The following is an 18,158-nucleotide window of genomic DNA, read 5'->3' as shown; positions in this document are numbered from 1 at the left end:
TGCATGTGTTACACCCTCCCTTCAGCAGCCACCTCTGTGGCTATTGCCAGCCAAACTGGAGCTTCTCTGATGTATTATTTCTGATATTATTTTCAAAGTTTCTGACTTTCTGTGTCTCTCCGGTTTCTTTTACTGTCCGTTATTAAGTTTCAGTGAATTCCCTTAGTTATCTGCCTCAATCAGGAGCAGTCTTTTAAGTCTAGTGTAAATGAACTGTGAAGGAACTGATTCCTTCCTCTAATCCACCTTCTATTTGTGTGTGTGTGTGTGTCTTTCTCTCTTTCTCTTTCATGACATATTTTTAAAGTGTTGGATTTGATTTTCAAGCATCTTATTCAGGATTTTTGCATCTATATTCATTAAGGATACTTGGCTATATTTTTCTTTTTGTTCTTGTCATGTTTTTATCAAATTTTGGTGGCTTCACAGAATGAGTTTGGAAGAGTATCTTTTCTTTATGTTTTATGGACTTGTTTGAAGAGCATTGGTTTTAGTTTTTAAAAGTGGCAGGCAATTTCTTCTATCCTGAACTTTTCTTCATTGGAAGACTTTGTTACTGTATGAATCTCATTTCTTATTATTGATCTGTTTAGATTTTTTTGTATTCTCATACCTCAAATTGGGTAGGACATATGCATCTAGGAATTTGTCTACTTGATCTAAATTTATAATTATTTGTAAAATAGCTTTTCAAAATATTTTCTAGGGATTGCCTTTATGTCAGTGCTGCCTATTTTAATATCCTCTTTCCATCTCTAATTTTACATGCTTGCGTTTTCCCACTCTGTTTTTTGTCTAGTTTTGTTAAGGTGTGCCAATTCTGTTTTGTTTTGTTTTTTTTTGAAAGGAAAAACTCTTTGTTTTATTGATCCTTTCTATTGCTCTTTTTGTTCCTTATTAATCTATTTTAGTTCTGATTTTTTAGGATTTATTTCCTTTTACACAATTTAGGTTTCATTTGTTTTTGTTTTCTAGAACATTGAGGTACAATATTACATTATTTATTTGAAATTTCTCCATTCTTTTTTTAATGTGTGTACTCATAGTTATAAATGATGTTTTTACTACTGCTTTCACTGTATCCCACAAATTGTGATATTTTGTGTTTCTATTTCAATTCACTTCTATGAATTTTTTAAATTCAGGCCACAGATATTTTCAATAATCTATTGTTTATTCAAAGGTGTATTATTTAATATGCATGTGTTTGTGTAATTTCTCTGTCAATTTCAGTTTCATTATGTCATAATTTTTATATAGTAGTCCATTAAAATGCAATAAATTATTTACATTTTTTGCATTGGTTAATGCTTTCTTTAAATCCAAAACTATAATGTATCTTAGAAAATGCACAATGTGCAAATGAAATAATGTGTATTGTCCAGCTGTTGGGTGGAATACTCTAATCATGTTACAGCCACTTGATGTATACTGTAATCTAAACCTTATGTTTGCTTGTTGATGTCTTGTCTGGATGACCAGTCTATTAGTGAGAATGACATATTAAGATACCACTAGCATTTTGCTTAAGTTTATTTTCCCTTTATATCCTATAAGATTTGTTTTATAAAATTCTGTGTTCTATTACATATGCATTTATAATCATTATATCTTCAACTTACCACTATGTAGTTACCTTCCTTGTCTCTTCTGATTTTGAAGTGTGCTTTTCATATATGATCATATATGGTCACCATCATGACTAAGAAAGAAGAAAAAAACAACAATAACAGAACATAAAATTAACAGGCTACATAAATACAGTAATGATCATTTATACTCGACAACAACTAAAATAGAAGTAACCATGGATGGGGGAAAATAAATTAATAAGAGTAAAAAATTAATAAAAGAAAAATTAATTCAAGAAGGAAAATAAATAGTGGGGAATATTGGGAATGGGAAAAAGAAAAATGTATGTGAAGAAACAGAAAAATTAGAAATAAAAAAGAGAAAATCCCTTTAAAGATTTTTAAAATAAATCAATGGTAAAAAAAATAAGATATAAATAATAGTTTAATATAATAAGATATAAATAATTTAAAATGTGTCAAAAATTCTTCCCAGGTAAAATATTTACACTGGGGACACCTCTTTGCAGGTGAGCTAACATTTGAATGCAACCAGGTATGTGGGGTTAGTAGCCTACAAAAGAAACCAATTGTAGTTCCTCTCTCTTCCTACCAAATGTTCTGGGATTTGATGTGATATGCTGGCTGCACTGTGCTCCTCATTTCCTGCCATGGAGGTTAAGGGAAGGTTAATGGGGCTGGCCATCACACTACAGGGATTTTGTTAGCAAACCTGGGGAGCATTGCAAAACAGAAGTCAAAGTCACCACAAGCCATTCTTTAAGTTCTTTGTGAATCCAACAGGTGGGCACACACTGGCACACACTTGTTCCAGAGGCCTCTAGTCATTGACCATGGAAGTGTCCTAGTCATGGTAGATCCTTGGAATGCCTGTGAAAAGTGGTGTAAGCAATCAAACCACTGAGCTCCACCGTGGAGAGGGGATATGGGAATGCAGTGAACTATCAGATGTGTTCTCTGAGCTCTCTCCCCTATGTGCAAGCACATATGAATGGAATCACTCTTCTTCACAGAGGGAAGGACCACTTCCTAATGAGGCTTCCAGGGCCTTCCCTGCTACTCAATCCTCTCAGTTTGTTTGCAACAGGTACTGTCCCTATCTGAGACAGTAGAATGATAATGTTTTCTACCCCATCACTGTAGCAAGGTGACCCAGGGACCCTGAATTGACCTATATTTTCTAACCCCTGCACAGTTTATTCCCTACAATAGGCCCTTTCTCAAGATAGCTTCTGGTTATAGCACTATGAGAGCTCACTGAGCATTGTCATGAATTCTGTAAATCTCTGTTGTTGTGCAGGAGGAGTCTCTCTCAGAACAATTCCCCAAACTTGATCTAAAGCTTATAAGAACCATGTGTTTCTCCCACAACTAAGACTGCTGCTCTGCTGACACCATGTGGGTTGTCTGCACTCTCCAGCTTACCTTATGCTTGCAGGTTGCCTTCCCTCACCAGGCAGCTGAAGTTGATCTTGTAAATTACTTTGTACTTTTTTTATGGGCTGCCTTAATGCTTTTCTGGATTATTTAGAATTCTAATAATTTCTTTAATTAGTTCCAAGTCCTCTCTTTCTCTTCCTAGAATACAGTTTCCACTGTGTTCCCTGATTCTTTTCATTCTCAGAGTCACAACAAAGGTAATTCTATTCTGCAACTTCCCTCCCTCATTAAGAACTCCTATTTTTGAATAATAACAACTCCTGACAGGAAATCCAAGCCATTATTTTAAAAAGTAACATTCAATGATTCCTAGTGGCATCTGAGCAATGTCAGCATCTGACATCATATTTTTGGTAGGTTGCACAGTCTACCTAAAGTGAACACAGATTTGAAATAAAATATTCAGATCTGAACTCTGAAATGTAGAATCATTAGTGAAATATTTTGAAGGAAACCATAATCTGCCTTGTGATCCATTCATTTTCAGTCTTAATATCTATATAATTATGTATTTCCCTGGATTCATAGCGGTCACCTGAGACTTCTGATGATCTCATCCCCATTTCTTACTCCATCTGCTGTGCTCTCATTCTTCCAAATCTCAAACCATTGACACTTGAGCATGCATGCTTTATTAGAAACCATTTCAGATGCTGGCACATTACATTGAATCTCAGAGATCATTCACCAAAAAAAATTTAAAAAAAGATACTTTCAACTTCTCAAAGTAGGAATCCTGACATTTCTAGAAACATTTTATCACACCTTATGAAGAACTCTACCAACAACAACTTTACCTCTGACAGGACCTAACTTCTACTTGAGACTATTTATTAGATTACAATGAGTTTAATTCCTTTTTTTTTTACACAATTAATTTTCCTACTTGTTTTGGTAGGAACTGAGACCTAGTTGCTGCCCAGATATGACAATGCCATGTCTTACCCAGCAAACTCTGCATTCTGAAAGCTTAGTTTGTGGGAGGGAGTAGAACCCTTCTCATTCTCTTTGTAAATGCAAACCTTGACATGATTCTTTCTCCTCAGAGACTCCACAGCTCCGCCTGGTGGATGGTGGCAGTCGCTGTGCAGGCAGAGTGGAAATTCTTCACCAGCATTCCTGGGGCACTGTGTGTGACTTCAGCTGGGACTTGAATGATGCCCATGTGGTGTGCAGACAAATGGGCTGTGGTGAGGCCCTCAATGCCGTGCACGAGGCACTCTTTGGGGAGGGATCAGGGCCCATCTGGCTGGATGACCTGAAGTGCACAGGAAAGGAATCCCATGTATGGAAATGCCCTTCTCTAGGCTGGGGGCAACACCACTGCACACACAAGTTGGACGCAGGTGTCATCTGCTCAGGTATGGCCAGTGAATTCCCCACTGTACTGGATAATAAAAGTTCTAAATAAGTGAGTGTCTTACCCTTGGGGGAGTAGGAAATGAACAGTCCAAGGAGGACAGAGAGGTTCTTTCACAGACCCTGAGTGTTCAAAATAGCTGCAAATGACGGGCTTCATTTGTCTCCCTTCTTGTAAACTTCAAATATTATCCTTTCCTTTCTCAATTCTCTTTCTTGATAAGATGGGTTTGTTATAGGATTATTCCACTTACAATCAATCTTCATAATTTTGTTTCTCTAATTTACTATTTTTAGGATTACACATAAATTACCATATACACCCAGTTTACAGCACTTTTCAAAAGACATGCAAAAATGAGGCTCTATTTTTCTCAGTTTAATTGAGTGTTTATATATGTATAGCCATAGCCAGAGATATTTTTGCACTGGGTTAATAGGTTTATGGGCACAGGGCTGGGATTGAACACCTCACAGGAGAATTTTGGATTACTGCAAAGTTGTAATTCTCCTTTCCAGATTCAGACTTCAGAATTCTTAACACATTGGCAGGAAAAGCCAAAGAACTGTGAATGAAATGCTCTGAGTCACAGGCTTTCCTTATTACTATAGTAATATTACTACAGTAGATTTTCTCTACATTTCCTTTTAAAAGCAACATCTGTTTAAACTCATACTTAGAAAGGTTAATGTAACCCAGCCCTGGCTAATCAATGTTGAATGCCATAAAATATTAATGCATGTTTATTACGGTAAGATATCATGTAGTTTAGGACCAGGATATTTATTCAGTGATCTCCCACAAATAACACTGAGTAAACTGCTATTCACACACCAAACTAGCTTGATATGAGACAATAAACCAGGTGAGTACCTGTTTTAGTATATTAAAAAGAAAGACATATTCAAAAGGGAGGAAGATTAAAAGTTTCCAACCTCAAGCAGCCCAGCATGAAGAGAGATGCATCCTTCTTGTGGACTGGAAAAGAAATTAAGCTCAGGCCATGGACTTAAAATCTGGGACAAGTCCTGCCAGAATGAAACCTGGTGCCCTGAACTGTCCAACACTGGTTGCTATACCAGTGTGTTCAGACTGAGAATCTGGAACTGTGTTTAGTCAGGTAGCAAAGAGACTGTCTCCACCACCACTCCTCCAAGCTGCCTTGGCAGAGGGGGAAGCAAGACTCCACTTGCTAAGGAGCAGGGCACAAGGCTGGCACAGGACTTTGTCTTGGAGCTCAGTGCCAGGCCCACCATAGTGATACTCAGCACTCTTTAAGAATTAGGGACAGCTCACAGGCAGAGCAAAACCTATGTGCTGGTTCAACAGACTCAAGAAGAACCTGAGGCTGGTTGCAGGAGTCTTGGTCCATCAGTCCACTTCAACAGTAGGCAGCTCATAGCATTGAGGGCCTTGGTCCCTCCCCAGTTCTATGTTGCCTTGGCAGGCTGTGGCCTCAGTGTGTGACAGCATTGCAGTGTTGGTGGCCATAGGACCACCCTCCTCGTTGCTTCCCAAAGCCCCAGACAGCACACTATGAATAAAGTAGAGAGTTTAGTCTCTGTTTGGGGCTAAAAATTTAATTGGGCACCTAGATTTGACCTGGAGACTTGGGCTCTTTACATATTATAATACAGCTCCCAAAGATGAAAGATAGAGTCTCAAGCAATCAAAAAGAAACAAACACATAGGAATGGCCTAATTCACCTGATGACAGGTTTCTCACAGAAAACATATAGACCAGAAGTAAGTGCCATGAGATTTTCATAGAGCTGAAAGTAAAACCTGCCAATCAAAAATACAAAACACAGCAAAACTATCCTTTACAGACAAAGGAAATATAAATACATTATAAGAGGGCCCTCCCAAAAATAATTACCATATAATATAGCAATCCATGGCTGAGCATATATCCAAAGGAAATAAAATCAGGATGAAGAGATATCTATACACCAATGCTTATGGTAGTTCTACCGACAGTAGCTAAGAAATGGAATTAAGTGCTTAAGACCTTGTGTGTAAGGTGGGGAGGGAATCTACATTTGTGTGAATCCTAAGTGTCCATCAACTGATAAATGGATAAATAAAATGAAGTAAATTTACACAATGCAATACTCTGTAGGACAAAAAAAAAAGAATGAAATCCTTTTATTTACTACAGCATGCATTGACCTGGAGATCATTATGTTTTGTGAAATAACTCGGGCAAAGAAAGAAGAGTGCCTTATAATCACACTATATGTCAAATCTAAAAGAGTTGACCATATTGAATTTGAGACTGGAATTGTGATAACCACAGGCTGGAAAGCACAGAGGATGGAAATAGAAGGCTACAGATTGACAAATGAATAAGAGTTTTTGCTTAGATAGGAGCAAGAAGTTCTGATGCACCACTGCACTGGAGGGTGACTATAGAAAAAATAATAAACTACATTTCAAAAAGCCATAAGAAAGCATTTGGAAGTTTTCAACAAAAATAAATAAAGTGTGTGAGGAAACACAGATAACACAATGTATACATACACAAGCACATCTATTTACCCATTGAAATGTATATTATTTGTGTTTTTAGGTATCAGTTCAAATAAATTTAAGGGAACAAAAAGAAAATGAGAAGAAATGTGGGGGAAGATTATATAGTTTACATCTGATGGGTTCAATGATACAAGAAAAGTACATTGGGAGGTAAATTTGAAAACAATGGGAACAAGGAGATAAACCAAATTTTTTGAAGATGGAGAAAGCTTACAGTATCTGGTGGATGGCAAAACAAGGGTGACAAAGAGCACATAAGGATTATCTGAGCCGTGCTTAAGAATCTAGGTGTAAGGTGGGGACGGAATCTGTTTACATTTGTGTGAATCCTGTACACATTAGCTGTACAAAGTGAGAAAAATGATTTGCAAATGTGACTCACAGTTGTGGCATTGAGGTCAGAATAGGTGAAGAAAAGTTCCCATGAATGACACATTTTTGAGAAAATCAAAACATTCCCAAGGAAGCAATGTGTTTATGTAGCAAAAGATCAGACAAGGGAAAACTTTGACTGTAATTTTCAATTTGCTCCAATGAGAATGATTCATGTACTTCAATATACTTCTGCAGATGGAATTTTACTTTCTTTTTCTATACAGGTCTCATAAATTTTTCCTATAACTTGAAACTTTATGTCCTCACTAGATGTGAACCTTCACAAAGATAAGAATATTATTTCCCTGAAATATACATATCCAGAACCAAAAAAAAAATGTTTCTAGAACATGCCAAGTTTTGGTATGTTTTGAATAAGAAAACATAGAAGGAGACTCTCAAAATAGCCTTTATATACATATTTCCTACATTAGGACTATGAAGGAAGTTTAGATTGTGTCTTCTTTGAAGACCTCTCTGCCTCATTTTTATCCTTTTCCAGTCAGAGGCATTTTTAACCATACTGGGCTTCCAGTGGCCACTCTCTTTTTCCCTGCTGTGCCTTGATGGGCAGGTCATGATACCACCTCTGGCTTTCAAAGTGACTGGGAAGCCCAATGATACAAGGAAAGTTTGGTCTTTGAGGAAGATACTTGAAATTTATGGATTTCTGCCTGGCCAGATACAATGACTGATGGAGACATTCCCATGTACTCTGTTTAGGGTGACACCGTTCTGTGCCCTAAACAGAATAGTAGGATTGTGGAGTGATAGACGAGGAGATCGGTGGGTACAGAAATGAGGCTTATGGACTCAACATTGAATATTATATTTAAACTTTGTGTTTCAAAAAAGCCTCAGTTAGATTTGCTTCATGATATGTCTCAAAATTCAAAAAAAGAAGCTTCTGATATAAATGCTATTTAAAACTCAGAGGGAGAGATGCATGTCAATTCTTTCAAGAGACTTGAAAAATGACCATTCTGGGTAAATTCTACCAATTTAGACCTCTTAAATAATGTTCAAGCCTTCATATAGGTTTTCCTCGTGATTCAAGAAGAAGGTCTATTCTGAATAAATAATTGATAATTATGTGTTCATACTCTAGTGGCCCAAATGAATCAACTTCAACATTCAGACCTCTGGGATTTTGTGACTATAGATTGTTCAGACTGAATAATAGGTTCCATATGGCATATTAATTTTTTGTTTTGTTTGTTTTGTTTTTTGGGGTACTGGAGATTAAACTCAGGGGTGCTTAATCATTGAGCCACATTCCCAGCCCTTTTTGATATTTTATTTAAAGACAGTGTCTCACTAAGTTCCTTAGAGTGTCACTGTTCTGAGGCTGGCTTTGAAGTTATGATCCTCCTGCCTCAGTCTCCTGAGCCACTGGAATTACAGGCATATGCCACTGCACCCTGCACACATTAGTTTTATTTGAACATATATTTTGTATAAGCAAGAAAGGTGCACAGAAAAGTAGACAATAAAATGGTGGTACTATTTACCTCAACCATCTGGTAATGCAGATGAGTAAGGGAAATCATTTTTTATCTCCAAATCCCTTTATACTATTGACATATTACCAAAACTGGCATGTATTTTTGCAAATAGAAGTAATGAGGATTTCTAAACCACTATGATATAAGAAATGCCTACTTAGCTGAAGAACTATGTAGACCATAAAAATACCTACATCTGGAATCAATGGATCTGGAATTACAGAAGAATGTATACCTGCTCCTGAACCACACTTTGACTATTCTATTTATATTTTATATATTTTATATATTTATATTATATATATTTTGACTATTCTATTTATATTTTATATATTAAATGCAACAGAGTAATTCAACCCCTAAGAATAACAAGTGGGGATCATCTCTGTATAGATGGTAGCTGACTCTAATTTGTACAAGTATTTTTTAAAATAAAATGATTAAAGGATTCTGGATGTATATTAGTTCATTAAAAATGCCTAGAAAATTATAAATAATTAATATAGTTTTAAAGATGAATTAAAATACTGTTGAGTTTGCAACAATACTGCCCTCTGAACACCTCAGGATCTGTTCAGCACAATGACAGATGCTCAGTTAATCGTATGAGTACATGTACTGAATGAATTTTGCTCTTCACCCCCTCAGAATACAGTTGGATTAGGTCTCTCTGACCTGTAAAGAGTAGAAGAGTAAAGGTGAAATCTGAATTGGATGATCTATTTCTTTATTTGAAATGTTTCTATTTTCATTAATGAAAATTATGCAAAAGTTCTTCACAAAGTTTTGATATTGCAATAGAAATATCAATATCTTCTTAGTCCAGTGCCTAAGAAAAACATTCCCATATAACATTTCAACTGAATGACACTATAATCAGGTATTCCACTGAATTCTATAAGATAGAACTCAAAATTAATGTTATTCTACCTTTATTGAGACATTCTATATCTTGGGAGCTAGAAATATATCATATACAATGAAAAACAAGAAAATGAAAAATAAGTAGTGTTTCTGCAGACAAATTTGTGTATCTAATTGATCCAGAACTATAATCAGTCATGCACAACTCATGGTGGTGACGGTGTTAATCCCTAGTGTGGAGATGTAACTAAGTGGAAACCAGAATCTACACAGAAAAACATCTGGCTGCATCCACAGGCAGAGACTATAGTGATAGTTTCTGTTCTGGAGACTGATCTTTATTGTTCCTGTCACTGGACACCAATATTGATAGCTGATTTTTATGATGCCCTGCAGAAGTCTCATGCTTTTTAAAACATAACATCCTAAAGTAGAGTGATTTCATTTTGAAATTTTGTATTTTTATTGTAACTTTATAAGTAAGGTAGATTGTCATCACTCCTCTGTAATAATGATATAAAATAAAATGACCTTGTAGTCACAAGGTCACAAATCCACACTTGATATTAATACATCAGTTTCAGAGAGAAATGAAAGTATTCTAATTATAATGCTTTAAGTAAAAATTTTAATAAAATTGATTAATGCTTTGATGTTTGTTCCATTTTGAAGATCTACTTTGGAAAAATAAACACTGATCATATTATTCTTTTCAGCAAGATTTCTCTGCAGAATTTCTTCACCACATAAACTTACTATTACATAACTTTTCCATACTTGTGGTGGGATGCCTGCCCAAAGGTCTAAACCTACACTTAAAACCCCTTCTTGATCAGCTTTGATAGAGATCTAATGGCTTCTTCCAACTCTACTTATTAATAACAAAATAATCCCTCAAAACAAAATAAAACAAAAAGGCAAAAAAATGCTCAAATCTCTTGATAAATTCTTTTTTTAACTTATCATTCTTCTAAATTTTTCCCCTATCTTCATTAATAGGAAATATGATGTAAAGAACCCTGATTATTTTAGTCAAGATAACCTGGATTCATCTCATTCTCACACTATTTACTGGACTCTTTCCTCATGCCTAAATGGGAAATAAATATAAATGTTCAATTTTTTTATACATATTGAATTTTTTTCACTCATTAACAAATGTTAACTTAGTTGGAATTTTTTAATGAATAAAGTTTTTGAGAAGAAAATAGTGAAAATTAAGCCTAGTCTTTTTCTACTTGATTTCAAATTCAGTGGGTAGATATAGCTCCTATAAAAATGGAGGTAGAAGAGAAAGATATATAAACAAACACACAGGTATCTTTTTAATATGAAGGATAATATGTTCATACAGAAGAAAATAAAAACACACATATTACAACCACACAAACACACACGTACGCAAACACAAACATATATATATGATATATATGTTATATATAGATACATATAAAGATAGATAGATAGATAGATCTTTATTTATTGAGTCAATAATTCAGAACTGACCTTTTAAATTTCTCCTCATAAATTTGTGTTCACACACTTGCTCAAGAAATTCACATTTTGGTACCAACTATTGAACACCTTCACCACACCCTGGGGGAAAAGAAAGCTCTCAAGCATTGCCTGTGACATGTAGCTCCCAACTCCAAGATATGGTACTCATTTTGTTACTTACTTTCTTCCACAGGATTTGTGCGTTTGGATGGAGGAGGTGGACCCTGCTCTGGGCGAGTGGAAGTGAATTCTGGGGGAGGATGGATTCCAGTATCTGATGGGAATTTCACCTTCCCCGTGGCCCAGGTCATCTGTGCAGAGCTGGGGTGTGGCAAGGCTGCACGTGTCTTGGGGAACCTGCCCTTTAGAGAGGACAGTGAACAGGTCTGGGTTGAAGAATTCCAGTGTAAAGGACAGGAGCCTGAGCTCTGGTTCTGCCCCAGAGTACCCTATCCTGGAGGAAGATGTCCCCAGAGAGGAGCTGTGCAAGTTGTCTGCTCAGGTGAGACTCACAACAGGATGTTAATCTCCCTATGCACTCTCGGGAGGGGGGGGGGGGTAAGAAAAATGTGTGATGTTGCTAAAGCCCTGTCTTCTACCAGGATATACAGATGTTCGGCTCATGAAAAATGGCAGCTCTCAGTGTGAGGGTCAAGTGGAGATGAAGACCTCTGGAGGCTGGAGAACACTCTGTGCCTCCCACTGGAATATGGCCAATGCCAATGTTGTCTGCCGTCAACTGGGCTGTGGAGTCGCCATCTCCACCCCAAAGGGAGCATACTTTGTGGAAGGAGGAGATGAGATCTGGAGAGACCGATTTCACTGCTCAGGGTCTGAGTCCTTCCTGTGGAATTGTCCTGTGACTGCCCTGGGTGTTCCTGCTTGTGCCCATGGAAACACAGCCTCTGTGGTCTGCTCAGGTAAGAGAGATCAGCGCTGACTGGTATTAGAGTGATGTGTCTTTAAGAGCAGACAGTATTAATACATGACCATGTATTAATAAATTCAAGTGGTATTGAGATTTGATGCTTGTTGACTTCTCAAATAATGATCCTACATATTATCATGATAATAGTTTTTGGTGCATATATGTATGTATTAGTATATGGTTTTTAACTCTTGTCCTTTTACTTTCACTCTCTTTAATATGATCTTTCAAATGTCAAGTATTGTTCTTAATGAAGCACAGCTTATCAACATTTTTTGTACACGAAATAGAACTTTTCTACCATAAGATCATAAAGATATTCACTAAGGATGTGTTATACATGTTTAATTACTTTTCTTTTGCATGTAACTGTTATACATTTAGGGTTGATATTGTAAGGGTGTGTATGATGTGAAGAAATTGGCTCTGGCCTTTATTTAAAGGAGAGTACATTAATGGCAGGAATAAGGCTCTGGCAGGTGGAGTCTTTCTTCATGGTGGCTTGCAAATAACAGGTTGATTGGAATCTTGGCAAGCCCCACCCATCTCTGAGAGGCTGTGTGGCTATGTGGCTCCAGCAAGTCACCCCATCTCCTGTGCTGTGTGGAACCTATGGCAAATCTAGGTAGGAATTCTCACGTATTGGGCAGTCTTAATAGCAGGAGTGCCACTGAGAGTTCCCAGACTTTCCTACCCACTGGCTTCCATGCCAGTTGGGGTCATGCACATCATGGGTGACTTCTGAGATTCAAACATAATTTATGAGTTGAAATAAGTCTACAAAATATGAATGAATGAATTCTACAAAATGAATACTGGATAGAGATTACTTGATTCAGTTCTTGCAATCTTGTTTCAAAGGCATATGTGAGGAAGCCTGCAATCATAGCAATTTATGAAAAAAGTATCAGAGAGACTGAACAGAGAATATGGGAGCATGAAGTTATACTCAGATAAATTTTCTAAGCATTTGGGTAACACAGTCTTGTTATATTAATTAAACTGTATTTCCTTAGTAAGAGGGTGAATGTTTGCACCACACTTATTGTACACACACCATGCATAAAGTGAAATGACATGAGGCATGGTAGGTGCTGTAGAAATATGTACATTGAGTAAGAGAAAATTCATATTTAAGTTAAGAACTAAAGAAGGAGTAAAGGTCCAATGCAGGAAGAAGTAGAGCATTTGGTCAGGGTAAATACTGAGGTGGGAGGAGCATAGTGACCTTGAGGTACTGATAAATCCCATAATGAGCAGAGCAGGAGGAGGCTGGGAAAGAGATGCATGATTAGTATATAGAGCTAGAGGCCTCTCCAAAGAATAAGTATAAGAAGAGCTGGAGGCCTCTCCAAAGCATGGGCCCAATAAAAATCCTGTTTAAAAACTGTTATTCTTCTCATCTGACATATCATGGGGGAGTGCTGTGAGATGAGGAACCTTGATTACCCTTATTTTCACCTTGAATGTAATCTCCTCACAATCCCAGAGGTCTTGGTTTATACTACCTCCTCTGAGCCTTTATCCATATGCTACCGCAGACTAATATGCCCACTTCATCCCTCTCCCAGAAAACATTCCATGGGGCCTGAAGGAAATGAGAGCCTAACATCTTCTAAATTCTTAATAATTGTAATGTCCCCTTCAGTTTTATGTTCTCACAAAAATCTGGCTGTCCTCTGAAAACAATGATTTCCTTATTATTTAAAGGTTCTGCATTTCCCTTTCAACATACATTTCTTTTCTTTTTTCTGACCAACTCATTGAATATTTCTATTTTCAACAATTTATTTTCTTTTAATCCATGTTCAGCTACTTTAAATTTGCCCCATGTAAGTTGGTGCCTCTCTCCAGCCTGGTCACTCCCCTCATCCAGGAAGGCTGAAGTACCAGGCTCACCAGGCTCCTCTGTCTCCTGTTCCTGGTGCTGCCAGCATCCTTGAACACAACTGAGATAACATCCTGGCCTCTCCGTTAATGACTTTCGCCCTTTGAAGCACTCCTTCACACTCCATCTCCTTTTATGGCCACACTATTGACCATCACTAACTGTCCAGCTTGAGATATTGATTGAATTGTTTATTTCCCTAACTATTGCCTCTTCTCCTTATAGCATATATTCTTGATGCTCCTTTTCCAAATAATTCATCCTTGTGCAAACTCCAAATGTTTTCCCTTATCAGTTTCCCGTTTTCCACTCTTCTCGTGGTTGCGCATGTTCTTCTTACCCCATTAGACAACATAATGTCCTATTATAATCCTCCCCCTACAAGTACACTGAACTCCTTGGTTTCTCTCAAAGACAATAATAATATTACCTCTCAGTTAATTCTATCATGGGATTAATTCACTGATTGGGTTGAGACTCTCATAACCCAGTCATTTCTCTTCTAAAACTTCTCGCATTGTCTCATCAGGAGCTTTTGGGGGACACCTCACATCCAAACCATAACGTCCACCAAGTCTTGAGCAGGGCTAGGTCATGGCTACATTAAGGTACAAACTCACTCAAGTGGCTGAAGGTATAGCTCAGTGGCAAAGCACATCCAACATGTTTGAGGCTCTTGGTTTAATCACCATCATACCTCAGAAAGAAGAAATGAATAACAGCAGTATTTAACACATAAACATAAATCAGCTATATAAATACAGTAATAATCAAATACACTAATAACAACTAAAAAGCAGTAAATAGATAAAAGGAAGAATAAATGTAGAATGTAAATTAATAAAAGGAAAATTAATTTAAAAAGAAACATTGCAGAAAATACAAAGAAAAAAAGGGAAATTAAAAACTAAGAAGAAAATTATTTTATTAAAAAAGATAAGAAAGAGGGCTGGGGATGTGGCTCAAGCGGTAGCACGCTCGCCTGGCATGCGTGCGGCCCGGGTTCGATCCTCAGCACCACATACAAACAAAGATGTTGTGTCCACTGAAAACTAAAAAAATAAATAAATATAAAAAAAAAGATAAGAAAGAGAAAAATCCATTTAAGGAATTTTAAAATGCACTAACTACATAATAGTAAGGAAAATATAAAACTTTATAAATTGAAAAAGAAAAAAATTACTTAAAATTCCTTCCATACAAAATACTTGCATGCAGAGAACTCATTCCTGCTCATTTAACATTTAAATCCACCAGATATGTGGGGTTAGTAGACTAAAAATGAAACCAGTTGCTGTTCCTTTGAGTTCCCATCAAAGTGAGCTAGAATTTAGTTTGAAATGCTGGCTGCACTTTGCTCCTCATTTCCCGCCCTAGAGATAAATGGAATACTGATGGGGCAGGCCATAATCATGTTGGAGGGGTTCTGTTTGCAAATGGGAGGGGGGGCATAGCAAAAGTCAAAGGCACCACAAGCCCTTCCTTCAGTAGTTTGTGGACCCAACTGGTAGGCACACACTATGCCAAAGCCTCAGGCCCATGGGGGCATGCCCAGTGCCCTAGCATGGCAAATCCCTGGAATGCCTGTACAAAGTAGTGTAAGCAATCAAACCACTGATCTCCACCTTAGAGGTGGACATAGAAATGGGGTGAATCACCAAATTGATATCTGAGTTATCAGACATGGCCTCAATGTGCAACTGTATAAGACTGGTCACTCCCCCTCATCCAGGAAGGCTGAAGTACCAGGCTCACCAGGCTCCTCTGACTCCTGTTCCTGGTGCTGCCAGCATCCTTGAACACAACTGAGATAACATCCTGGCCTCTCCATTAATGACTTTCGCCCTTTGAAGCACTCCTTCACACTCCATCTCCTTTTATGGCCACATGAACCACGTATCAATGAGACCGCAAGTCCCTTCTGTGCCACTATCTCAGTGTGTTTCTGTCAGTCACTCTTCCTATCCGAGACTGAGGTGGTCACTCTTCCACCCTGTCACTGTGGAGGAGTCACCCAGAGATACTGAAGTCTGATTAATCCAAATTTTATAATCCCAGCACAATTTAGCCCCTACAATGGGGCTAAAAGAATGCCTTCTCAAGATGGCACCCATTACAGCATTCTGAGAACTTGTTGAGCAATATGATCAATTCCTTCTCTAAGGCTTCCTTGTTCTGGAAGAGAAGTCCTTCTAAGAACAACTCCCCAAACTTGATCTTAAGCTTGTAAGAATCATGTGTATCTCCCACAGGTAAGATAGTTGAAGTTATAAATTGCCTTGTACTTTTCTCTGGGATGCCTTAATGCTTCTCCATATCATTAACATTTTTCATCATTTCTGTATTGGTTCCCAGTGTTCTTCCTCTTTCTCTTCTCAGAATACAGTTTCCCCTGTGTTCCCTGCCTCTTTTTACTTACAGAGTCACAAAAAGGGTACTTCTATTCTGCTATTTGCCTCCTCATCAAGAACTCCTGACAGGAAGTCCAATCACAGGCTAGATATATTTGGGGGGAAAGTAACATTCTATGATTCCTGGTGGCATTTGGGCAATGTCACTACCTGACATCATCTATTTGGGGAGGTTGCCCAATCTACAAATTAAACACAAATTAATTTTCCATATTTGAACTATGAAGCCTAAACTCATTAATGAAATATATTGCATTAACTCTGATTTGTCTTATGATCCATTCATTTTTCAGTCTTAATGGCTATCTAATTGCATTTTTTTCCTGGATTCATGGCTGTCAACTAAAACACCTGATGATCTTATCTCCATTTCCTACTCCATCCCCTGTGCTCTCATCCTTCCAAATCTCAGGCCATGGGTACTCAAGTGTATGTACTTTATGAGAAACCAATTCAGATATTGGCCTATTATACTAAATCTTAGAAATCATTAAGAAAATACACTTTGAGCTACTCCATTTCTCCAATTGTTTTGCCACATCATATGCAGAAATCTACCAATAACAAGTTTTACTCTGATAAGATCTACATCACTTCTACCTAAGACTACTCACTTGATTACGTTGTGTTTAATTCCATTTCTTAATTTTTCACAATTAATTCTCCAACATGTTATGGTAGAAACTGAGACCTAGCTGCTGCCCTAGTATAATGGATGATCCATATCTTATACAGCAACCTCTTCATTCTGAAAGTAATTCTGCAAACTGCTTGGAGGGGGAGAGAGTACCACATGACAAGAGAACCCCTCTCACTCTCTTTGTAAAAACAATCATTGACACGATTTTTTCTCCTCAGAGACTCCACAGCTCCGCCTGGTGGACGGGGGCAGTCGTTGTGCAGGCAGAGTGGAGATTCTTCACCAGCATTCCTGGGGTACTGTCTGTCACAATAGCTGGGACCTGAATGATGCGAATGTGGTGTGCAGACAAATGAACTGTGGAGTGGCCTTCAATGCCTTGCTCTATGCACAATTTGGAGAGGGATCAGGGCCCATCTGGCTGACAGACATGGCTTGCACAGGGGAGGAGGACTCCTTATGGAATTGCCCTGCCCTGGTCTGGGAAAAGAACAACTGCGGGCACTCTAAAGATGCAGGAGTCATCTGCTCAGGTATGGTCAGTGCATTCTCCACTACCTAAAAGAATGGAAATTGCCAGGAAATAGTGTCTGATCCCTGGGGGAACAGGAGATGAATTGTCCAGAGAGGACTAAGAGGTCATTCCCTCAATTAGTGGAATCAAGGATAGCAGCGAATGATGGATTTCATTTATAAAATGAAATTCTATAAGTTTCATTTTGTCTTGTAAATCTCTAATAGTGTCATTTCACTACTCACCACTATTGTATGACAAGATATTTTTTGTAGAGTATTTCAACTTAAAATCAATCTGCATAATTTTGTTTCTCTAATTTACTATTTTTAAGATTAGCACACAAGTTAGCATACACACTCTGTTTGCAGTGATTTTCAAAGAACAAACAATAATGAGGCCCTACTTTCCTAGGTTGAATTGAGTGTTTGTAATGTAGAGTCATAGATATTTTTGCACTGGGTTAGTAGGTATATAGGCACAGGGATTAAACACATCACAAGGGAATTTATGGGCTACTGGAAAGTTGCAATTCTCCTTTCCAGATTCAAACATCACAATTCTTAATTTATTGGTAGGAAGGGCCAGAGAACTGTGAGTGAAATGTTC

At 37.6% G+C, this 18,158-nt stretch overlaps 1 protein-coding gene across 1 annotated transcript; it reads left to right on the top strand.

The window, feature by feature from the left end:
• The first annotated feature begins 4,090 nt into the window (after window positions 1-4,090).
• LOC131423392 (antigen WC1.1-like) lies at window positions 4,091-17,702 on the top strand. Its single transcript, XM_058572554.1, has 4 exons — window positions 4,091-4,393; window positions 11,362-11,670; window positions 11,771-12,088; window positions 17,254-17,702. Exons 1-4 carry the CDS (start codon window positions 4,213-4,215, stop codon window positions 17,595-17,597), a joined length of 1,152 nt encoding a protein of 383 aa, XP_058428537.1. The 5' UTR covers window positions 4,091-4,212; the 3' UTR covers window positions 17,598-17,702.
• Window positions 17,703-18,158: the final 456 nt, after the last annotated feature.

This window comes from Marmota monax, unplaced genomic scaffold (assembly GCF_021218885.2).
Source record: "Marmota monax isolate L192 unplaced genomic scaffold, Marmota_monax_Labrador192_F-V1.1 WCK01_AAM20220418_F8-fsc00186, whole genome shotgun sequence".
NCBI lineage: Eukaryota > Metazoa > Chordata > Mammalia > Rodentia > Sciuridae > Marmota > Marmota monax.
Note: the sequence above shows the minus strand (reverse complement) of the source record. Positions and strands in the feature narration are given on the sequence as shown.